Source organism: Podarcis erhardii (genome assembly GCF_964252035.2).
Source record: "Podarcis erhardii genome assembly, chromosome: 14".
Taxonomy (NCBI): Eukaryota; Metazoa; Chordata; class Lepidosauria; order Squamata; family Lacertidae; genus Podarcis; species Podarcis erhardii.
Genome location: NC_138503.1, coordinates 28,316,305 through 28,340,657, shown reverse-complemented (window position 1 = coordinate 28,340,657; position 24,353 = coordinate 28,316,305). Strand labels below are relative to the sequence as shown.

Genomic DNA, 24,353 nt, shown 5'->3' with positions numbered 1-24,353 from the left:
CTAATTCTTTCTGTGTGTAGTCTGGCATCATGTGAGGCAGGCTAGGGACGTGCATAAACAAGTACAGCCAGTGCATTTGGAGAACCAGTGTGGTGCAGTGATTAGTGTGTTGGACAAGGGTTCAAATCCCTGCTCATCCGTGAAGCTCACTGTCTTGCAACCTCACCTTCCTCACAGGGCTGTTGTGATTATAAAATGGGGAGGAAGAGAACCTTAAGCTCCTTGGAGGGATGATGGGGTGGAAATGCAATGAATCAATTTAGCAAATTTCCAGATGAAGAACCTTGGGAATAGTGGGTTTCAAAATGCATGGAAGCATTCCATCGGATCTCAGTGAATTCCCAATCTTTTTTTTTTTTTTTTTTAAATAATATTTATTATCATTTCTAAAAGATACAAATAGCAAAAATACATACATCCAAGAAGCCAAAATAGACAAGGAGTAAAAACGAAAAAATCAGATGAAAGAAGAAAAAAATTTAAAAAAAATTAAAAAAAAATTCCACCTTTTAGATCCCATTTTCGATAACTTCTTTTCTGGACTTCCCCACGCCCCCCCTTCTTGTATTCCACTTCCCATATTTGTTCAGCAAATTTTACCTTAATATCATCACATATTTTAGCCATTTATTTCAATGTTATATTTACCTCGATCTAATCAATGACACTTAAGCTATATACCTTATTCATATATAAGAGAGATGAAAGAACAAAAGAAATAAAAAAAAGTAAAAATACTTATTCCTAAGGTTGTCCCTGGTTCCCATCCACAAATTCCCCATTTTAATACTAATAAATGACTTGAAAAAAAGAGAAAAAAGAATTTTTACACTATATAGTGAAAATCAGGCCCCCTTCGGGCTCCCAAACCCTCCTTTTCCATCCCCGGTTTCAACCCCAAACCTAAATCCGTAAGTCTATCTTTTTAACCCGGTGCCCTTACGTCCGAGGCTCTCAAGTCCCCTTCAGTCCCTCTCAGCCGGCTTCCTTGGAAATCTTTTATATTAAATACCCAAACTCGAAAAAATACTTTCTCAATACTGTCAGTGATTTTTTCAACCAAGTCAAGTTGTTTAAATGTGAAGCTCCATCTTTGTTTCTTAAGTTCATACATCCCAACTAGTCCAGCTTTCACTCTAGTCGGGTTTGAAATCATCTTAATAAATCCTCGGCTCTCATTTGTCTTCTGTATCACTTCGGCCGTCCCTTGTTTAACAGGTGTCTTTTCCTCCTCTTCTTTCTTTAGTTTCATTTCTTGTCCAGCTGCCCATGTTTTGAGTATCAAGCCCTTTTCCATCTCAGTAACTATACTTTCTGTTGGTTTCGACTTTGAAGGGCTTGTAGACCAAACATGACCTTGCTCATACATCTCTTGCAGATTTCTCATGAGAACGATCAGCTCTTGCAGCTCTGCTCGTATTTCCCGACATATTTCCATCTTGTAGTGTCCGTGAATCCCCTCTAGAGGGATTCTTGTTACTTAGTATTCCTTTCACTTCCGACCCAAAAGTCAATGTTGTTTGTATCAATCTTCCTTTGCTTTTAGTTACTTTATATCAAAATAACCGGCTAAAGTTAAAACTTTCAGTTTTTTCCGGACTTTGACAGCTAATCTGACAGCTGTCAAAGGCTTCCTGTAAGTCCACCACAGGCTCTTTCACGAGTTACTCCCGGTCTCTAGAAAAGTAGTACTCAATCAGATAAGCTCTTGCCCTCCAGCACGATAACTTGATCTTTTCAAATCCATGGAATTAATATCTTTTATCCAATCACCAAAGGTAACCGACGGCTCTTCTCACAACCTTAGTTGGCAGATCCTTGCTGTTAGACTGTTTACAATGGGGGTGAGGCGGACTTCCTCTTTTCACCTCCCCCCGCTCGTACCAAATCCGTAAACGAAATAATTTAAAAAGTTCGGTTCCAAACTACTCACGGGTTGTTGTTCTTAAATTTAAGTCCGAATTTTAGACGGAAGAAGTCAGCGCTGTCCGGCAAATGGCATGCGGCTTCACTCAGCGGGGGAAGCAGAGGACTCACAGCACCACGCCGCTCCCCGGCACCCGTTCCGTAGCCTTTAAAAAGGTTCCTTCGCGGGTCGGGAGGGCGCTAGCGGTGCCCGCCGAGTCACCACGTCCCCGGGCATTCGCGCCCGCGGTTTTAAAGGGTCCCCGTGTCGCCGGCACGGCAAGACCCAGCCCCCGTTGAGCAGATTCCCTCCGGAGCTCTGAGGGAATCCGCCATCAGCCGATCGCGCTAACCCGGAAGTCCGGAATTCCCAATCTTTGATACAAACAGTGGCATTTGTCAGTATGGCTAGTTCTAGTCAATTCCCACTATTATTTGAATATTCTTGATTCGGGTTGCACCTTGTATATATTTCCTTATGCTGATATCCTATTCCCTCCACCCACCCTAGAACCCAAGGTAGTATGCCTGCAGATCCCAAGTAGTCTCCCATCCAGGAACTGACCAGAACCGGACCTGCTTAGCTTCAGCAAGGGGCCATGTAATGTTCCTCCCTGCATATTGACATCAGACAGGTGCCTTCATTGTATTCCTTCAGTGCCTGCTTAAAACTCTTTTGTTTTTGCAAGCCTTTCCAGAAATATAGAAGTTACATGTGTTTTAATATCATTTTAGCTAGTATGGAACTTAAGCCTCTTTTAAATATTTTTAATACCTATTTTTAACTTTTTTTATAGATTTAAATGCTTAATTTTATTTGGTTGTAAACTGCTTAGAGGTTTGAGTCCCCTCCCACTGAATCAAGTAGGATGTACATTCTGTTTAATAATAAATATGTTGGAGATTTGGGGTATGATTTATTAAATGTTACCCCGAAAATAAGTTCCCTGACAGATTTCATTATAAGCCCTTGAGTACTCATGTTCCACTCATTCCTAGGTCATGTTGCTCAGCCTGATTTAGGATTTTATTGTGTTTGGATAATGTGTGTCTTGTTAGACTGGCTGCCTGGGTGTGATCAGAAGACAGAACAGTAATATGTTTAATAAAACTGAATCTGAATTTTTGCTTAAATTTGCAAAGCTGATGAAAAGAGAGGGCTTTGAGGGCAAGAGGTCATTGAAGAGATTAGCACACGGCTGCATCACCCCTCATCACCCCTCGCTTTAGTTACTTGAGATCCTACAGAATGCCACTTTTATCAGTTATCTGTTTAATCATCCTGACCTTGTAGAGACTATCGGCTCCTTGGCCCTGGATTGTGGGAGTCTATCAGTCTCTTACAGGAACTCTGAAAGTAACTCAGTTTAAAAGAAACTTAATCAGTTGTGGAATTCACAGGGCAGTGAGTGACTGGAAGAGAGAATTACAGAGTAAGAAGTACACTATGTATCTTTCATAGAAATCCCTGGAATAATCTGGGAATGTCCCACGATTCTCCTGTTTACAGTTGTTCCACTTAGAGTTTCCAGCATTAGAATTGTCCCCTAGGCAATTTCTGGTGCATGGGCTAATAACTTGGTGCCAGGATACATTCCAGTTGCAGAGTTTTGAATAACATGCAGTGAGCAAAAACCTGATTCTGAAGTGTGGTCTAATCCTTGGAACAATGTGGTGGCAAAGCATAAGTACCACCACTTAAGCCAAAATCCCATAAAAATATATCAAAACATTAGTGTGACTTAATTGTGCTGGCAGATTATGCTTCTTACTACTTTTGCGGATTTTTGTGACGTAGAAACACGCAAGGTGGTGGACGCTTCTTCATTTGAGGTTTTTCAACAGAGGTTAAATGGCCATCACTTAGGGATTGTTTAGCTGTGTGATTCCTGCATTGCAGGGGGTTGGACTAGATGACCCTTGGGGTTCCTTCCAACACTTCAGTTCTGTGATTATATAAGGTTCCATTGGAATTGGAGCTGTAACAGTGCTCAGTGTATGTGGCTCAGAGATAAATGATTGTGACAGAGGAATAGAGCAAGAGATTTCAGTTTTCAAATACTATAAGAGGACTTCAGAAGCCCTCGCCAAGTAGCTCCTTTTGACTGGGGTGCATCTGTGTTGGGGCTTTTCTGAGAGGGAGACCTCTCATTACCTTAAGTGCAGGCCAGAAATTTACACTTGATTGGGTATGCGGAGGTTACACTTCTGTTGTCACCCTTTTCTTTTGGCATTCAGTGATCACCACCATCTCTCATTTGGCATGAGTCATTAACTGCAAGAGAGATCACCTTACCAGTCCAGTTGGTAAGCCTTGTAAGGCAGGTGCTGTTTTTCTCAAGTTGAGAGCAAATGCTGAGGATTTATTAGCCTGTGGCCAGCTCCATTTGTAAGAGAACTTGACAAAAACTTGAGTTCTGCAGAATGAAAGAAGAAATGGGTCCAGTCTAGTGGTGGCCTTGATCCTCGCTGCTTGGATAATCTAGAAACTGGAAAACTTCAAACTCCTTAGAAGCAGCAGAAACTATTAATAGCCTTTATTGCTGGTAGCACCCAGTGATTCCAATTCTCTGTGTTCACAGCAGCTGTATGCCCTTTCCGCTGGTAATTTAAGAACATCCTGTCTCATTTTACCCTGATCTGCAGGAGTAATCCGTGCTCTTGGTACATTACATACCACAAACGCCTCTTTCTACCTTTACTGCAAGGTACTGTAAGTCTTTTAATATGTAGGCTCTCAAAAACCAAACAAGTTAGGAAGGATTTACCCCTTTTAAACAACAGGGGCTGCATTGGATGTACTGTGGGTGTCTGCAAAACATTATAATATGTTTCATGTTAGCTTTTGGTGCATAGCTGTCAACTTTTCCCTTTTCTTGCAAGGAATCCTATTCGGAATAAGGGAATTTCCCTTAAAGGGAAAAGTTGACCGCTATGTTGGTGATATGACATGTTCTAAGATCATAAATTTGTAGCATTGGAAGGGACCCTAAGGGTCATCCAACCCCTTGGTGAATAGACATTCCGTTGTGGCGACTGTGACCTTGGTTTAAGGTATACCTAGCTTGTATACCTGAGTTTCTAACACTGCTTATATATAGTATAAATGTATAGCATTGTCAGCAGTTAGGATTTTCTGTGTTATTATTATCTTTAAATCTCACTCTCTTCAAAAAGAAGCTGAAAATGTCTAACAGTAATAAAAGCAACAAAACAACTGGCAGAAAAGAAACAGCAGCAGATAATGCGTTGTCAAGCATTAAAAGGAGAATAAACCCACCAGCAGGAGTGAGGTGGTTTCAGTAACTAACTGTCTTAGGAGTAAGCTCCATTGGACGTGGTAGTTAAAAGCCTTTTTAAACAAGACTAATGACCTCCTTCACATTTTTCAGGCTTGAGTGGTTAAAGAACTTAAACTTGCAGGAGACTTGCAACTTGGGCTGTATTCTGGTCAGGATGAGGCATGTCTTATGATTTATCCCCCACCTCCCAAAAAATCACTGCCTCGGTCTGCAGCAATTCCTTTACTCCTTATTCCCATTACACTGTGTCTGGTTTATCTATCCTGCAGACTTTCTTCACTCCTCTCCCTATAAATATTCCTTGTGTTCTTTATTCTGGCCTACAGGAACCTGATTCAACCTCATTTTTCAATCCAAGCATCTTGCTTCTACCAGGCCAGGATTCAAAAATCCATACAGCTGGAATCGGGTTTGAGGTTATTTGGTCAACCATTTGCACAGCAGAGGTTCTGTATTTCTAAATGTTATTCACGGTCATTAATACAGCTAATACCATAAAACTTCCAAAAATAAACATGTGAATATCATGAAGACCACATTGAGACTATCACAAAAAATCATTATCAGACACACACACACACACACACACACACACACACAGACCACCCACTCAAAGAAAGCAGAAAAGACGTGAGTACGTAATTTCACCCCAGAAGGGATATTTAATCATGTATTTATTTAGGAGCAGGGGCAGTGGGAATGAGTTTATGGAACCAAAGTGGCAAAGTGCCCACCAATTCCTTGGGAGTATAATATTTTTCACCAGGTTGGAACCTGGATGTGAAATTCATTTGGCACCTGCTGTAGGCAGAAGGAAGCAAGATATAATGTGGCAAGTCAGATAAACAACTTATTTTTAAGATCTTTGAAGCTAGTTTAATTTGCCCTTGAACTTTCTTAACATTATAAACCCAAATTGTGGTGGATTTACAAAATGACTTGCTGGTCCCGTTCATATGAGATTTTGCTAACCATTTCAGTTTCATTTTTCTTGGAATGTTGTTTTCGTGAGGAAAAGCTGCTGGGTTGCACAGCTGGTTTCCTAGAATATACCGTTTTCCAAGTTCACTCTAATGTTAAAGCAGGAAGCAGAAAGCAATTCAGCTTCTACTTTCCAGCGTTATGAGAAGTGGATGCACTTCTGCCTTGCCAGGGAAGCGAGTTCAATTGTAGAAAATGACCAACAACCTTTGCAACAATGCAGTTTTGCATGGGTGGAATGGAGGCTGAGGGGAGTGTTGGTTGAGGCCAACAGTTCGCCTGTGTCAAATCAAATCAAATCAAATTTTATTAAACGGTCACAGACCAGATTAACTCGTACATTTTTTTTTAACTCGTACATCGCCTGTGTCTTGCATTGCCAGATCCAAGGCCAACAATTCATCTATGTCTCCAAGTGTTTTCGACATCAAGTATGCATACATACCCACTCAGGAAAAAGGAGCAGTAATGTTAGCTCACCTGCCCATACCTGGTAGATCTCCTGAGCACTGCTGCAGTCTCTCTTTGGTCGAGCTTATCTGAGCCCAAGCACTGAGGCAAACCAAATAAGTTGTCAATGGCTGCTCCCAGCTTTGAACCACTTAGCATTGCCAGAGTGGTATCAATGCAAGACCTTATTTAGGCAAGCATTTTGTGACTGGGAATGAGTGAGGGGATCCCTCTATTTTAAAATGCTGAATGTTGTTGTCCATGAGTCTTTTATGGGGGTGTGGGGGAAGGAGGAACTGGAGTTTGCCTATTGAATGGACAAATGTCCTCTGGTAGACCACCAACCGACCTCTGAGCCACCATTAGAACTTTCTAAGAAGGGTCACCTCAGCAAATTGTATTTTCAGTCCCAGTCCCTCTGTCTTAATAGTCTGGAGGGCTCTCTCCCCCCCCCCCGCATATTTCATGGGCTCCCTTTGGACCATTTGATCTGGAAGATTCAAAGCTGGTGTCATCCAACTGTGCTAAAGATGGCATTTTAAGAGTGTGCCTTCCTTGTTAAAACTGAAAAGGAGAAAAGGGAGCACTGCATCCCTAGCCCTGTTAATCACTGTGTTGTCTATTTGATGGTTTGACAAACCTCCATGGGGCTTCTCAACTAGCCAGCAAGGAGACAGCCTGGCAGCAAAAGTAAACTGAAACCTCCTTGGCTTTCAGAATGGGGTCCGTGCTTGTAAAAGGAGAGTTCTTTTTATTTATTTAATTTTTTTTAGAAAAGCAGGGGCACGTGTGTCTTCTAAATAAACATCTGAGATGCTTTTGTCAAAATAGACTCTTGCATTCCTCTCTGCTGGACGCAGTCATATGATTACAAAGCCGTGATCGGCTCTTAAGCTGTTGGGAGCCCGTACTGGTTAATGACAGGGGTCCCTGGTAGAACTGATCATGCCCTATTTTACAGAGGCTTAGTTTCCCTTGGAAAGTGTCACTTGAAAGCTAATTGGGCACAACATACTGCATTTGCTTCTTAGAGGGAGTGCAGCGCCTGGGTCAGTAGCACATGTCGCCCGCTCGTGGTGTGAGCAGTTTGTGCACATTCTTGCCTCTCTGGCTGGCAGCGGCCGTCACGTATTACTCACCAGTTGAGCATGCACTGGATATATTATTAGCTATTTCTTTCGATCGCTCAGCTATCAAGTACCGGGCAAATCAAAAAATAGCTCTGGACTGGTGTGAGACTGTCTGCATATTGTTTACAGGATATTTTGGAGCGGGGCAATATTTACTGTGTCTGAACTGCAGAGGCAGTAGTTGGCGCTACGGCGCAGGAGGAGTGAAAACAAAAGCCACGTTGGTGTTGGGCATCCCCCTCCTCCAGTGCCAGGCGGGGGCAGCTGCAGCAGTTGGCACAGTCCGCTGGAAGGGACGGTGCCACTTGGCACAGCCCTGCCCCTAGAAGCTGCCCAGTTGTCTTCTCAAGAGTGATGAAGTCTGAAGAAGACCCCGAAGACGGAGACAGCATGTCAGGGGATCCGAGCTAAGGGAAGAAGGACCAAGATGAATGCAGAAGGGCAGCAGAAATTCAGGTTGCACTGGGCAGCCCCCTTGGACTCTGGCTGTAGCTGAATGTCGGGTTTGCTGTTCACTCTTGGCAGCCAGGACTCGGGAACTCTAGAATGAGTTGCTGGTTTTCCTGTGCCCTTAAAAACACAGTAGGTATCGTCTTACGGCAGAGCAGCTTCCAACTTTTTGCCACAGCTTGCATTGTTCCTTCTCAATGTGGCCTGAATTGCAGCATTTGCTTGTTGTAGTATTCTTCCCGCTTAGAACTCTTTGTGAGAATTTCTCTTAATTTACGCCTTTTTGTGCAGTACAGCAGGTGAATTGAAGAGATGGATGATCTCGGTGCTGCAATCTTTATGGTAGATTTCTGTTCAGAAGGAGTTGCTGGGCTTCTAATGTTTGAAATCCTTTAAATTGTAATCCTGTTGTCTTTGTATCCCACCTTTATTCCATCTTGGAAGCTTACACCTGTGACAGACACACTGTTTGCAGCCCTCCAGGTATTCACTTTGAGAGGAGCTTCTATTGGTGTATTTACCGTATCTGTTTAACTGTAACTGGGAATGTTTGACCAAACCATTCTAGTTATTTCTATATACTTAGCATGCTGGAGCGCTTGTGGGCTCTTAAGTTTTCAATGAAAGGAAATATTAATTGCCTAAACTTAAAAATGTCAAGTATGCTTAGGGAATGGGTAGAGGTCAAAAGCATTTATTTCAGTTCCTGGAAAGGGATGCATCACTTCTGCGTTCTGCACCAGCACTGCCCAGCATATTTTTATGCTAGGTAGAAATGCTTGCCATTGAGAATTCTGCTAGTTTGTCAATGACACAGATGTGCAGGAATATAGAAAGTGAAGAGACTGAAATGGTGCTTCCAGTTGCTTTCTTCTTTTTGAAATGTGCCTGCTTGGGATTCCTTGAAAAGATTTATCAGGCTTTTTCAAAGTCAAATAGGACTTGATTTTTGCTGCAAGTGCTTGGTCCCAATCCTGAAATAGAGAATGTGGGGCACTTGTATTGGAGGGCCTGTGGTATTTAGCTCCTCAGGTGTTTGCCATTTCTTCCCTGTAGGTGGTCCAGGTGAGGCTGTTTCTTCCCCATCCAAACTGAGTTGTGGCTTTAGAGTCGCAGTGGTGGTGGTATTTGAGAATTTTCTGGGAGAGGTTTTGCAGGCAAGAATTGGCCACCTGGGAACAGCTTAAGTGCCACTCATCTGCCGATGCTTCCCTGCAAATGTCCCCTTCACCCCCAAAATCACATGCATTAAAATCAGCGTAACATAAGCATCCTTAATACCATGCTTGTTTCTTTTGAAATGTCTTGTTTGGGCTTCAGATGCTGGATGTTTTGATGACTCCAGAAAGGGTTCAGTAGGTCAGTGGTGCTGCCTTTGCTCCTTTGAAGAGCCCTAGAAGGGAGCGGCTGAAGACTGAAGGGCTGAGAGATGAAAGCAGGCTCGCCCCATACCACTATAATCCCATACAGGCCAGAATTAGCCGTGGGATAATCAAATATTACGTCCATTGGCTTTTGTGCAGTTTTTGCCTACTGACTTGGAGCAAATGCAAACGTGGAGTCCTGCTGCGGCCCCAGTTCTAGATGGAAAGGTATACCTGGACATGCAGACCAACTTGTGGGTCACTGTGCCCTCAAATATGCCTTTCTGAAGCTGTTGATACCAAGGGGATATTTGTGTGCACAAGTTTTTAAATCTGATTGCTGGGAGGTGAAAGATTTAAATATTGTTGTTCATAGATTTTTTAAACTACTGTTGCACATTGGAAATAGGGCTGTGCAATAAATACCAGTATTGAAATAACATCACAATATATATCGAGATATCGTGATATTTAGCTGGTGATATATTGTGATGTTGAAAACCAGATATCGCCCAGCCCTAATTGGAAGTAGCTTCTTATTTGCAAGGTAATGAGTTGAGCAAAGCCTGGTCTATATGTACAGTACATGGAACAAGGTAGCTTGGTGGACCATTGAATGGCAACATGTATTTGGAAGCTTCCTGCATGTAGAAAGCTAGCACATCGGGGGGGGGGGAGTCGCTAGAATTTTCTCCCTGCTGGTACCAGTTTAGCGTTTGCTGCTGGTATGGCAACTGCTGTTTCTCCCTCTGGTAATGGATTTCCTGCTAGCTAGTGGGGTGCATACCCAAATTGTGCTACTGTGGTTTCGTGACACTACAGACAGAAACATTATACCCTGCTTTGGAATGCAGTTGCTTGCTGTGTAGTGGGAGGCAAATAAAATAAAATAAAATTATTGCTTCCACATTCATTTGGGTCACTTTGCAAGTTGTCTTTCCGTAGAAATGACTGGAAAAAAGCAGGTGCCTTTCAGCGTTTGAATGACACTACGGATTGCACTTTCTCTCTCTTTTTGTGGTCTAGGTGTGCCTGCCAGGAAGCTGCAGTGGGCATTAGTTTTGGCTTCTTCTGTACATTTCCAGAGCAAACCACACATGCTGCCATTCATAGGCAGGAAGATACTGCTTTCATTTCAGGGATTTAATCTGCAGCTTGAGAGGAATAACACATGAAATAGGCCCACACCCAGTTGAGATGGGAAGTGGGAGAACCTCAAAAACAACACATTCCTGTGCAGTTCAAATGTAGCCATTATCCTTTGAGTAGAAATGCAAGCCTTTTGCAAGAAACGAGGAGTTGGGCGTTGGTGGGCTGAAGTAGGGGAAGAGAGTGTTTTGGATTTCAGTACTTTTTCTTTCTGTCTATCTTGAAAACAAGAAATGCCAAGTAGGGTGGAGAACCTTGTTTCTATTCTGAGAAGGCACCGAGGTGGCCTGACTGGAAATCCAAACAGAACGCTCCTGGCAATTAAACCAGAGCAAGGAGCCTCTGGAAACAGAAAGGGCCTCTTGATGGTTAAACTGGTGTGCAAGTGATATCATAGACTCCTTCTGTTTTAGAAGAACTGTAATTAGTTCTACCGGAAGCTAGAATTCAAAGGAATAGAGGAAAAAGCTGTTTTGTGGGAGGTCTGGCTTATTATCCTATTCATTCATTCATTCATTCATTCATTCATTTGCATTTATATCCCATTTTTCCTCCAAGGAGCTCAAGGTGGTATACATAGTTCTCCTCCTCATTAAATCCCCCCAACAACCCTCATGACTCCAGCAACTAACTGAAGGGCCACTGATCTTCCCCAGCTCTGACCTAGCACATTGTCAGCTGTAGCAGGCAGCAACTCTCCATGATCTTGGGCAGGAAGATGCTTTTCCTATCAGCTTCTATCTACACCAGGGATGGTGAATTGCCAGCCCTCAGGCTGGGTGCAATGAAGGCCCTGGGCCCTCCCCACACCACCTGAAATCTCCCTCCTTACCGCCTCTATCCACACACACACACACACACACACACACTGCCCTTAGAAGCAATAGAATTTGGTGGTGAGCATTTTCAAAGTGGGTTGCAGCTGGGAAGCATTGACTGTCTTCTCCCCAGCTGTGATCCCTCTTCTGAAAACTTCCTCTGCACCAGAATTAGGCTTGGGGAAAAACCTATTTATTGCATGAGAGAGTTTTAAATGTGAGTGCATGTGTATATGTATAGAATTAGTTGTAACTGGGATGTTTGTTTATTTTTTGCATTTATATCCCACCTTTTTCTCCCCTGGAACTCAAGGTGACTTATGTGGTTCTCCCCCTCCTCGTTCAATCCCCACAGCAAGCCTGTGAGATAGACTAGGCTGAGAGTGAGTGACTGGCCCAAGGGCACCCAGCAAGCTTCAAGGCTGAGTGCAGACTTGAACCCCTGACTCCCAGGTCCAGCATTAACCACTGCACCACCGCTGGCTTGGTGTGTGTGCTATGTAAAATTCAGTTCAAAAAAGAAAGCCTTGTTGAAGCCTAACTGTGTTTGCAGGAGAGGGGATCTTTCTGGAGAGAGTGCAGTGAGGGTGGTTGGCTGGAGGGCTAACTTTGCCTCCCCAGCTGAAGTCTGCAAGAAGGTCACCTCTCCCCTCTAGCTATTAGGCTTGGAAAAGCCAAAACACTCCCCACACCCAGCCTGATTGTGTTTAAGGTAACCCATTCCTCTGATTGTTGTTTAAGTGAAGCTGCCCATTGAGCTGAGATCTTTTGCATCTCCAAGCACATTCAAGTATACACTGAACTGCAGAAAGGTGCTGCAAATATCCTATTATCTTATTTTGTGAGAATAACATTGCATGCCAGTTAATAATGGGATGCAAAAGGCATGAATCCTTCATGGTTTTCTCAGTGTTTGGATTTTTCTTAAGTACTTCCCGTATTAAACTGACACAATAATATGTGAAACCAAGCTCCTTCAGTTTTTTGTTTTGTTAAAGCCCAGAAGCAGCTTTCCTTGGCTTCCGTTTCTTAAGGGATTTTCCCTTCCAGCTACATGGATGGCAGATGAATAACACTTCTCCCCCCTCCCCCACTTTATCCTCTATGGAAAACAGGCATTTTTGCTCGTATTTCTGAGGGATTTGCACCACTGTACACTGAAAACATTTCTCCCACATTCTTTGAACAGTTGACTGCAGACTGGAACAAGTACGATGATCGCTTGATGAAAGCTGCTGAACGGGGCGACGTGGAAAAGATCTCGTCTGTCCTTGCCAAGAAGGGCGTAAACCCCACCAAACTCGATGTGGAAGGAAGATCTGCGTGAGTAGAAGTCGGGGTTTTGACCTCAGCTGCTCTGCCCACCTCCCACCAAGTTTGTAGCCCACCCACCCCTTGGAGGAGGGCTGCTTAGATGTGTCTTTTTTGCCTTTGATCTTCCTGGCCCCTTCCAAATTTTTGAGAGGGGCACTGTTGTTTCTGTTGGCTCTTATCTGCCTAGTGCTTATTTCCTGTAAGCCTCCCTGAGCCTTGGAAAGGTGCCATAGAAATGTTTTAAATAAACAGAAAGCTGTTGGGACCTGCATCCTGCGGAAGAGCATTTTATGCTTCCACACATACAGGGCATGTTTGGATGTCATGCCGAACTGTGTAAACATGTGGTTTAGTGGAGGGGAAACCTGGGGGCCCTCCAGGTGTTACTGGACTACAGCTCTGACCACCCCCAATCTTGGGCCATGCTGGCTGGGGCTGATGGGAGCTGTAGTCCAACAGCAACTGGAAGGCACTATGAAAGCTGCTTGAGATGAATTGTTTTCCTTGACACAGTAACATGCAGCTGATCCAGAAGCAAGTAATTGGGTGGTCTCTGCCTGGTTGATTCAAAAAAATCTGTCTAGGTTGCAGGGTGTGTTTGTGGTTTGGTTCCAAACTTGCTCCAGACGAGAATAAAAGGCCTGGGTCTTTCCCATGCGGTTTGTATTACTTGTGTGGTGTCTGTCCCACTCCTGGGTCCCTTTTTGTTTCACTCTCTGAACTCCTGTGTGCGCACATAATAAAAGGGGAGATATTTGTGGTAACTTCAGAAGCTTCTCAGGAGCCAATCCGGAGAAGGTTTGAATGGCAGTCTCAAGTTACTGCACAAAGCTGTTTGCTGTCTTAAATGGTAAGCGGTGAGGACATTTAATGCTAGGGTTATTCTGTGAGCCTTGTATTGGATGCTTTGTGGTGAGTGACTCTGTCTGGGTGGTTGTAGGTCACAGCCTGCATACCCCCAAGAGTTTCCAAGATGAAAACCAGAGGTCAGAGGCATTCAGACACAGCTTCTCACTCTCTGGAACCAACATCCAGAGTTGTGGCTTCTCAGCCTAGCCATGAGTTGGTGTTGAGCAAGCCAGCACCTCAGCCCCTTTATTCTAATACAGTGGTACCTCTGGTTACGTACTTAATTTGTTCCGGAGGTCGGTTCTTAACCTGAAACTGTTCTTAACCTGAAGCACCACTTTAGCTAATGGGGCCTCCTGCTGCTGCTGCGCCACCGGAGCACGATTTCTGTTCTCATCCTGAAGCAAAGTTCTTAACCTGAAGCACTATTTCTGGGTTAGCAGAGTCTGTAACCTGAAGCGTATGTAACCCAAGGTACCACTGTATGGAGATAACAATGGCCAGCTTCACAGGGCTGTTATAAGGATTGCTGAGAATTACAGAAATCTCTGAGTTTGTGCATTCTCAGCAGACTGAAAAACAGAAATCCAGGGTTAACCTACATTCTATCTGGCTGCTCAAAGATTGCCTTTCCATTAGGGTTTACCTGTTGCACATTCTTCTTCCTCTTCTTCTTCTTCACTCATTTTATGAATTGCTTTCTGTGAGGTATCCCAAAGCAATTTACAATATAGCATATATACAACAGTTATGCATATTAACACAGTTAAAGAAATTGCAATAATAAAAAGAACAGTTTAGAAATCACCCAATTATAAATACAAAAACAGTTTAAAACAACAACAGTACATACATAAAACCAATTCAAATCCCAGATACAAACTGGGGTAAAGATTTTAGAAGGCTTGTTCTAAAAGATTGTTCTCCTGTTGGAAGATTTGAACTGCAGTCCTTTACTCGCTTAACCCAGGAGTAAATCCCATTAAATCCCAAAAGGTCCTAATTCAGACTAAACATGTGTAGGATTGCACTGCACATTGAGACCAAGACATCCAGAAACCCCTTGGATGAGTGTCCTTCTGGTGCCGCCAGATCCAGAGCTGTTCAGGACTTTATGGCCCCAACACGTTATTGGCCCACGGGACATAGCAGGAGATGCTTGGTATGGTTTTCTGTGTGAGGCAGGAGGAGGATGGGGAGATCTGAAAGTGGGATGGGTGTGTGTGTGTGTATGTGTGTGTGTGTGTGTGTGTGTGTGTGTTTAAAGAAGGCTTTTGCCATGGTAAGGCCATTTCCTGTTGAGGTTTAAATTTCTGTCAGACTCTTCTTGCTTCTCTATAAGGGTGGTGGCCTATTAAATTGGTTCACCCCCAGAAGCTAATAGATCCCAAGGGCTCTAAGAGACTTTTCAGCTCACATTTACTTATCCCATTTATATTTACAGTTGTGTTTTAATGTTATAACCTCCCTGGGATCATAGGATGAAGGGTGGGAAATAGATAGATAGATAGATAGATAGATAGATAGATAGATAGATAGCAGTGGTGGTGGTGTTGTTGTTGATGATGATAATAATCATAATTTACTACATTTGCATCCCATCTTTCCTCCAGTGAGGTGAAGGTGGTGTACATAATTCTCTTCTTCCACGTTTTATCCTCATAACACTCCTGTGAGGCAGGTTAGGCTAAGAGTAAATTCAGTGCAAGAGTCTTTGGCTCACCCTGGGGCTTGAACCCCACAACCCTGAGATTAAGAGTCTCATGCTCTCCAGACTGAGCTATCTCCCAGCAGCCTATTTGTTGCATTTCTTTTTATTCTCTGCTGCAGGTGCTTTTCTGTGCTGCTTTTGTATTTTTATAGCATTGGATTGCACTTGCAACATTTTAATTGTAACCTTGTTTATGTAAACATTACACAGACATTTTCCTGTTTTGCTTTGTTTAGGTTCCATGTTGTAGCTGCCAAAGGGAATCTTGATTGTCTGAATGCCATTCTTGTACACGGGGTTGACATTGTAGCTACTGATGCGGCAGGTATGAGTCCTTGTTTAAAATAAGAGGGTTGTCTCTCTGATAAGATCCTCCTAAAGAGAGATTGTAGAAGATGTTGGGCCAATGTTTTCATGTATTGCTCAAACTTGCTGAGTGAATATGGAAAGGGGTTGTTGTGAACTAGCTTCTTAGATGTGTATCAGTGTCCCTGTTGGGTTCCCAGCCACCTTTTTGCCGATTACATCCCTGGGGTTGTGGTGAGGGTTTGCTGTTGGCAGCCATGGGGAAGTTGAGACATCATGGAAGGGTCTAAACTGGGTCACTCTTCAAGGTAAATTGACTTAAAATAATCCATTGTCTTTCCATCCCTTGTGAATTGATGTATAAAATACAGTAATTACCGTTTCCCCCCCTCTATAGGACGCATTCGCTCTATAGGACGCACCGGACCATAGGAGGGGGAGAACAGGAAAAAAAATTCTCCCCCTCTCTGCTCAGTGCCCCTTCAGCGAAGCGGCAGGAGAAACGGAGCCCCTTCTATTTCTCCTCCCGCTTCACTGAAGGGGCGCTGCACAGAGAGGGAAAACTGTGCAGCGCCTCTCCAGCGAAGCGAAGCCTGGAGAGCAAGAGTGATCGGTGTGCACCGACCCCTCTCACTCTCCAGGCTTCAGGCGGCTATCTGCAAGCCTTCGGAGCGCAGTGGGAACTCCTGCTGCGCTCCAAAGGCTTGCAGATAGCTGCCTGAAGCCCCCGGAGCGCAGCGGGTGTTTGCGCTGCACTCCGGGGGCTTCAGGTGGCTTCAGCAAAAGCAACGCCAAGCCTCCGGAGCGCGGGGGGAGCTCTCCCTCTGCGCTTCGGAGGCTTGGCGTTGCTATCGCTGAAGCCAAGGAGCCTGCATTCACTCCATAGGATGCACACACATTTCCCCTTCATTTTTGGAGGGGGAAAAGTGCGTCCTATAGAGCGAAAAATACGGTATATCATGGTCAGTATTTCAACTCAAGCTATGTGCAGCACACAACCCATCTCTGTGTGTATGGGTCTGTGGTAGACACTGAATGAATGTTCTGGCATGTCTTTCATGATTCCATTCTGCATTTCCTTGTCACTTTGACCTCTCTAGGAAGGAACGGTCTGCACCTCGCTGCAAAATATGGGCATGCACTCTGTCTGCAAAAATTGTTGCAGGTACTGTATGTTTGACAAATTGTTTAAGTGTTGCATGTAAAAGGCAGGGTAGGGGGTGAGGGGAAACCATGACAGCAAAGCTTTTTTCCTTTCTCTGTGTGTCTCGTCCCTTGAAATATTCCCATCACGTTATAGCTGCCGCTGTTTGGACACCTTAACCCAAATGTTGGTGCAGGAATGGCCAAAAATCTAATAAGGTTTTGATCACCCTGAACCTTGTTATTTTCAAATTGGGATGTTGAAGAAATCTGAAGAAACAAGCAGAAAACTGAGAGTCTTTGTGCTAGGATAGATATAAGCAGGTAATTCCTCTGTGTGTATGAAGCTTTCTGTTTCATAAAGATTTATGGGGAAGGATCCATAGCTCACAGCATACAGAAGCTCCCATGTTCATCACCTGACATCTCCTGGGAAAAGGTTGCTCTCTGAAACTCTGGAGAACCTCTCCCAGTCAGAGTAGGCTAGGCTCCCAAAGCCAGGTGTTCTTACATTGTCTCTCCCATCAGCTCCAGCCTGTTAATAGGAATGATGGGAATCTTAAGCATCAGAAGGGAAGCTAGTTGGAGAAAGCTGGTGTAGGCAATACTGTGCTGGGTGGATCAAGGTCTGACTCTATATAAGGAAGCTTCCTTTGTTATGCCTCCCAGTTTATTAGGTTAGGTATGATATCTACAGTACAGCACAGCCACTATATGTTCTGACTCCTTTCTTTTAATTACCGTATTTTTCGCTCTATAACACGCACCTGACCATAACACGCACATAGTTTTTAGAGGAGGAAAACAGGAAAAAAAATATTCTGAATCAAATGTTGTACTAAACTATTTAATAAACAACCGGTATATCAGAATCATATTACAACCATGTAAAGTGAACAGCAGTCAACAGTGGCATTAAGAACCATCATCACTGTCATTAACAAATGAAGAGAGAATTTTAGGTTCGAGTACTCTTCTAGTCTTCTGTGAACCCCAAGAACTCATCAGTGCTAGAGTCAGAATCTATGAAGTTCAGCTGCTCACAATCACTGGCATCACTTTCTTCGCCATCTTCATATAAAATCTCATCTTCTTTTGCATCCAAACCATTGCTAATGCCACATTTTTTGAATGACTGTGCAACGATTTCCTCCTTCACCAAGTGCCATTATGTTTTCACCCCATTAAATATTTGAGGGAGTCATCCCCCACCCCCCATTGTGGTATGTGAGGTGGGGCTTACCTGGCTGCCCCCCAATATTGTTTTAAGTTGGAAGAGGAAGGGAGGGAGGGAAGGAAGAGAGAGGGGGAACTCACATTTGTGCAGCTGCCTTGCCTCGAACGGGAGCAAAAAGAGGAGGAGGAGACACAGGGACACGAGCCTTGTAAGCCGCTTTGTTTGAATTTACCGGTGAGGTGCTGGGGGATGGACGGAAGGGGATGCCCTCTTTGTCCCTCCTTCCAGCTCATTGTAAAGAAAGCAGAGCCGCTTACATGTGTGTAAGGGAGAACCATAGAGCAGGCAGACACTGAGAATCTGAATGCGCTCAGCTGTTGCCGGCTTCCCTCCCAGCGACGGAGGAGGAGAGGAGAGGCTGCCAAAAAGCCATAGAGTAGACAAGCCAGCAAGCAGGCAGACAGGCTGTGCTCAGCTGTGCCGGCTTCCCTCCCAGCGACGGAGGAGGAGAGGAGAGGCTGCCAAAAAGCCATAGAGTAGACAAGCCAGCAAGCAGGCAGACAGGCTGTGCTCAGCTGTGCCGGCTTCCCTCCCAGCGACGGAGGAGGAGAGGAGAGGCTGCCGAAAAGCCATAGAGTAGACAAGCCAGCAAGCAGGCAGACAGGCTGTGCTCAGCTGTGCCGGCTTCCCTCCCAGCGACGGAGGAGGAGAGGAGAGGCTGCCGAAAAGCCATAGAGTAGACAAGCCAGCAAGCAGGCAGACAGGCTGTGCTCAGCTGTGCCGGCTTCCCTCCCAGCGACGGAGGAGGAGAGGAGAGGCTGCCGAAAAGCCATAGAGTAGACAAGCCAGCAAGCAGGCAGACAGGCTGTGCTCAGCTGTGCCGGCTTCTCTCCCAGCGACGGAGGAGGAGAGGAGAGGCTGCCGAAAAGCCATAGAGTAGACAAGCCAGCAAGCAGGCAGACAGGCTGTGCTCAGCTGTGCCGGCTTCCCTCCCAGCGACGGAGGAGGAGAGGAGAGGCTGCCGAAAAGCCATAGAGTAGACAAGCCAGCAAGCAGGCAGACAGGCTGTGCTCAGCTGTGCCGGCTTCCCTCCCAGCGACGGAGGAGGAGAGGAGAGGCTGCCGAAAAGGCAGCAAGAGCGGCTCCTCCCGCCTGCATTCGCTCCATAACACGCACACACATTTCCCTTTATCTTTTAGGGAGGGAAAACTGCGTGTTATGGTCCGAAAAGTACGGTATCTCTGGCCTCCTTCAGTAGATGGGATGTTTTATTTTAAAAATATGAATGCATTTTAGATTCCCCCCATTTTGTTTTATGCTGGTTTTAATGCATGTGTGGTTTACTTATTGTTGTAAGTCACTTTGAGTTATTTTTGTTTTTTAAAAAACCCTAATAAATTAATAATAATAATAATAATAATAGATCTGCAAAGCTGAACAGCACATTTAACATTCTGGAGCTGAATCTTATTTAAATGTTTCTTGAAATATTTTCATCATGAGAGTGCTGCCACTATTAGGAACCCTTAACCATAAATGTTAGAATAAATAAATTGCAGGTCTATTCCATATTCTTGGGACAGTGATTTGTTTTAGCTGTTTTTAAAGCTGAATTTTAAATGGTTGTAACCTGCCCTGTGGCCTGCTGGTGAAGGGCAGGTAATAAACTTAACAGCGACAACGATAATAATTAATAGTAATAACAGTATTGATGAAATGTCTTTGGCTGTTCCCATAGTACAACTGCCCTACAGAAAATGTGGATCTTCAGGGACGCACTGCTCTTCATGATGCAGGTAAGGGAGTTTCCTTCCTTTGGAGCAATTTCTCCTAACGTGTTGTCTCGATGTTTTAGACTATGACTCCCATCAGCTCCAGCATCATATGACGCACACATCTGGACGCCCCCCAGATTGGGAAGGGCTAGCTGCAAACTTCTTATTTTAATATTTATTTATTAAATTTGTATACTGCCCTTTGTCCAAAGATCATAGAGTTGTTCCGAACATAAAAATTCACAATGAGAACACAAAATACACAATAAAACAAAAACAATCCAATTACCCCCCCCCCCCAGTGATTGATGTCCCTCTTCCAGACCACCAGTTAGGAGAAGCTTTTAGGGAGAGGCTAGGTTCTCTTCCACACTATCTCTGCGCCTCAGGCAACTGATAAAGGTGTAGTTGGGTTAGATGAGCCACTAACAACACACAGGCTTTTCTTGCAGGGCTAGAGTTCAGGTGCAATGAGTATAGCATGGAAGATACTGGCATATTGGCCCTTTTTAATTAAAAAGCAATTGCTGTTCCCTGGTTGGACATTTGTCGTTAGAACGGTTGTGGCTTCTAGATCTTAAAGGCGCAGCCATTCATAGAAATCTGACAATGTATAAATAGCCCACCGGTAGCGAAGTGATCCATTTACTAATGATGTGATGTCCTTCTGTCTCCCAAAGCGATGTCAGATTGTTCATCCAGCATCCAGTTACTGTGTGACCATGGAGCCTTGGTGAATGCCAGAGATGCAGTAAGTCTCATGCAGGCCCCTTTCAGGGTCCTTCCCCAGGATTGGTCAAGTTCATTTTACCCTTCCTTTGTAATGTTTTCCTGCCCCTTCTCTCTAGGACGGGAGGACGCCTCTGGTGCTAGCCACTCAGATGTGCCGTCCAGCCATATGTCAACTTCTGCTCGACAGGGGCGCTGATGTCAATGCAAGAGACAAACAGAACCGGTAATGCATCCATTTAGCCCCCCGTGGGTGATGTGTCTGTATGCTTTCCAAAGAACACTCTCTGGGGATTCAAACAATGAAACTGATGGACACAAGCTTGGGGTGTGTTGATCCGAAGTGGTGGAATTTCTTCAAAGATAGCAAAATTCTGACTGCTTCATTTATTTATTTAGTAATACAGTGCCATCAGTTTGGCAATTGACAGATAACCTGCCCACATTCTGGCCTGGTTCAGATGTCACTGAAAATCATGGTTTAATATTACGTACATGAGCCTAGATGAATCTTGGACCTCTATGCTCTTCCCGCATCCCTCTGTGGCCAAGGGGGAAGAGGTTTAAAGGTTCCATTCCTGGTTGGAACAAACCATAGTTTATTGTTATGGTTCAGTGTAGAAAATGGTGGTTTGTTCAAACTGCAGCTGCTTAAACAAGGATACCTCTGTCAGCGAGCCACTGGTCAATAAATAGCAGATAGCATTTCAGAAAAAAAAGCATCTCAAGTCTCAAACGTGTTGTGAAAAAGAAGAAAAGAAAAATCTCATTGTGATCATTTGTGGGATGATCTACTGTAGGAGTATTAGACCAATGGAATGTGAGAGAGTTTTTGAGTTGATGGAAATTTTTCAGGTGCATTTTTCATCTTCCCGACTTGTACTACTGTTTATTACATGAATATACCACTTTTTCTTCCAAGGAGCTCAAGGTGGTGTACATGGTTCTCCACCTCCCCATTTAATTCTCACAACAACCCTGTGAGGTAGGTTAGGCTATGAGATGGTTTCTGGCCCAAGGCCACCCATTGAGCTTTGTGGCTGAGTGGGGATTCGAACTCTGGTCTCCAACCATTATGCCACACTGACTACACATCACCACATGCCTGGTTTGTTGTGTGAACTGTTTTATTGTGCCTGTTTGCATATTGGGAGCCCCTTTGCCCACAGTTTTGCAGAGTTGGGGATATTAATGCAAGCGGATGAAAAGAAAAAGCATAGTGATCGTTCCACAGAGCCCACCATTGCATGTACCATCTCCACAAGACTCCTCATGTTCCCATGTGGCTTCTTCTTCCATCCTCAGGACATCTCTGATGTTAGGCTGTGAATATGGCTGCAAGGATGCTGTGGAGGTTTTGCTCAAAAATGGTGCGGACGTCACTTTGGTGGATGCCCTTGGCCATGACTGCTCTTACTATGCAAGGATTGGTGATAGCGTTGAAATCTTGGCTCTGATAAAGGCTGCCATGGAGGAGTCTAACAAAGGTATGTTACCTTTCCTTGGAGTTGAGGAGCGGGTGATTAAAAAGAAATGAAGAATATTTACCTCCTCGCATGTCTGGTTCCAGTTTGAGGCATGAGAAGTTGCTGTAAAGCCAGGAGTGGACAGCTTTTGAGTTTTATTTGTGATAGGCTGGAGACTGGCCTTTGGGATCTCTCTTTGTGACAGTCTGCACTCAATTGCTACCCATTGTTGGGGATCGTACTGTGACACGATGTGGTAGCTATCTTGAAATATCTGAAAGCCTGTCACATGGAGGATGGAGCAAACTTGTTTTCTGCTGCTCTGAAGGATAGGGCCTGAACCAATGGATTGAAATTACAAGAAAGCAGATTCTGACCACACATTAGGAAGAACTTTCTGATAGTAAGAGCTGTTTGACAGTGGAATGGACTCCCTTGGAAAGAGTGTTGCATTTTGTCTAATCATCTGCTTGGAATGTCTAAACAGAAAACAAATTATTATTTTCTTTTTTTTTTAGCAAGTTACGAAGTCATGAAGAAAGGACAGCCTCATCTCAAGGTGAGGATTCTGCATATTTTCATATGTGTTGTTGCAAGTTCATAACCAAGATAGGTCCTGCCTACTTAATATTTATTCAGGGGGAGTTTCTGCTTTCTAGGAAAAGTCTTGCCTTATTGACCTCTCATCCATCCCTAATGATGCTAATTATAATAATATGATTTCACTTGTTAGTTGCTTGTTACTGGAAGGTCTCCAAGTGACTTAAAGCACAATTAAAGGATAAATATGAATATATTACACTATGAAAACAGCACAAACCAATCCCTATAGCCACCAGAGAAAGCTTTGGCAGCACACAAGTAGCAAAACAACTTCATCTTAGTCCATTAAAAGCCTGGGAAAGAAGATAAGTCTTTACTTGGTGCTGAAAAGATGTCAACGAAGGTGGCAGGCAGACCTTGCTGAGGAGAGCAGTCCACAGATGGGGAGCCACAACTGAAAAGGCCCCCTCCTTTGTCATCACCCTCTGAGTCTCCTTCAGAGGCAGGACCTGGAGAAGGGCCTCAGGAAAAGATGTAAGCGTCTGGGTATGTTTGTCAGCCTCCTCAAAATGAGCAAGGCCTGCCATCTTCGCCACCTTCTGGGCTGCTGTTTGCCTCCAAGACTCGATAGCTTTCTGAGATTAATGTGACTGATGGATCTCTTACACTTCTGCTGCTTTTGCTAGCACAGTTCATATGCGTCTCTTACTTCCTCTGACAATTCTGTGTTTCAATGCTGCACAACAGGTGACCAACATGCTTCCAAAATGGAGTCAACCAAATGCCTTAGAGGACATGAGCTTCAAGACGCATCAGAAGGAACACCGGAATGTACAGGTGAAGGGAGATATTTGGGCTTTGTGTGGGATGCTCTCAAGCGAGCAGGTTTGAGAAAACGCTGAAAGAAGTGTGGGATTCCAGCTTTTCAGGTTCTTTTCAAAGTTGCAGAGGTGTGGCACAAAAGCTAAATGGATGATAGGAACAAGTAAATGTAAATGAGCTGTGCTGGGATCCTCATGGATGTCCCATTCAGAGCAAACCCATTGAAATCTATGGCGATGGCTAGCTTAGGTCCATTTCAGTAGGTCTACTCTGAGCAAAACGTGGCTGTTTAGGTTCTTGTTTGCATAGTACAAATGCTCGCTTGGAGAAAATTAAGTGAGAATGTGAGATCTGGATGAGGACTCATTTTGGTGCTGTCTTTTTTCTCCTCCTACCCTTCTCATGTTGTTTGTAGCTTTAACTGGTCCAGCCTTCCCCAACCTGGTTCCCTCCAGATGTTTTGGACTACAACTCCCATCAGCCTGAGCCAGCACAGCCAGGGATGATGGGAATTACAGTCCAAAATATCTAGAGGGCATTGGGTTCGGGAAGGCTGCTCTATGAAATATGAAGACATGTTTGGCATGGTCCATTACTGGTTACCATGATAGCTTTCCCCCTTTTTTTGTTTGAGTGTAAGAAAAGCTGCCTGTTTTTGAGCTAAGCACATCTGTCTGTGGTGTGTGGGCTGAGCAGTTCAGTGTCTGGCATATCCAAGTCAGAGGAAAAACACTTTAAGCATCTATAAGAGCTGGTTTTTCAGCTGTTGACAGGCTGGAGATAAGCAGCGGTTTGAAGTGCTGATGGCCTCTTAAGTATGTAGATAAGGAAAGAGGGCTGTTACTGGCCACCTGCCATATTTAGGAAGGGTGCCCACTAGTGGTTGTTGTTAGAATTTACTTTGATTTGTTACATCTAGGGGTGGACAAATCCGTCAGTAGCAGTTGTCTTGCTCAGTTTGCCCCATTT

The 24,353-nt window shown here is 44.2% G+C and overlaps 1 protein-coding gene across 5 annotated transcripts in view; it reads left to right on the top strand.

Moving 5' to 3' along the window:
* The window catches only part of UACA (uveal autoantigen with coiled-coil domains and ankyrin repeats), a 52,189-nt gene that overhangs the window by 16,737 nt on the left and 11,099 nt on the right, over positions 1-24,353 (top strand). For 4 of the 5 annotated variants that reach the window (XM_081838702.1, XM_081838700.1, XM_081838699.1 and 1 more), the window contains exons 2-10: positions 12,739-12,872; positions 15,660-15,748; positions 16,830-16,894; positions 19,788-19,845; positions 20,505-20,575; positions 20,673-20,779; positions 21,859-22,040; positions 22,538-22,578; positions 23,310-23,399. In XM_081838702.1, the coding sequence (XP_081694828.1) occupies positions 12,739-12,872; positions 15,660-15,748; positions 16,830-16,894; positions 19,788-19,845; positions 20,505-20,575; positions 20,673-20,779; positions 21,859-22,040; positions 22,538-22,578; positions 23,310-23,399 (837 nt within the window). Of the gene's footprint in view, positions 1-7,955; positions 8,351-12,738; positions 12,873-15,659; positions 15,749-16,829; positions 16,895-19,787; positions 19,846-20,504; positions 20,576-20,672; positions 20,780-21,858; positions 22,041-22,537; positions 22,579-23,309; positions 23,400-24,353 lie in introns of those variants that run through there. The other variant, XM_081838703.1, reaches the window with a different exon arrangement.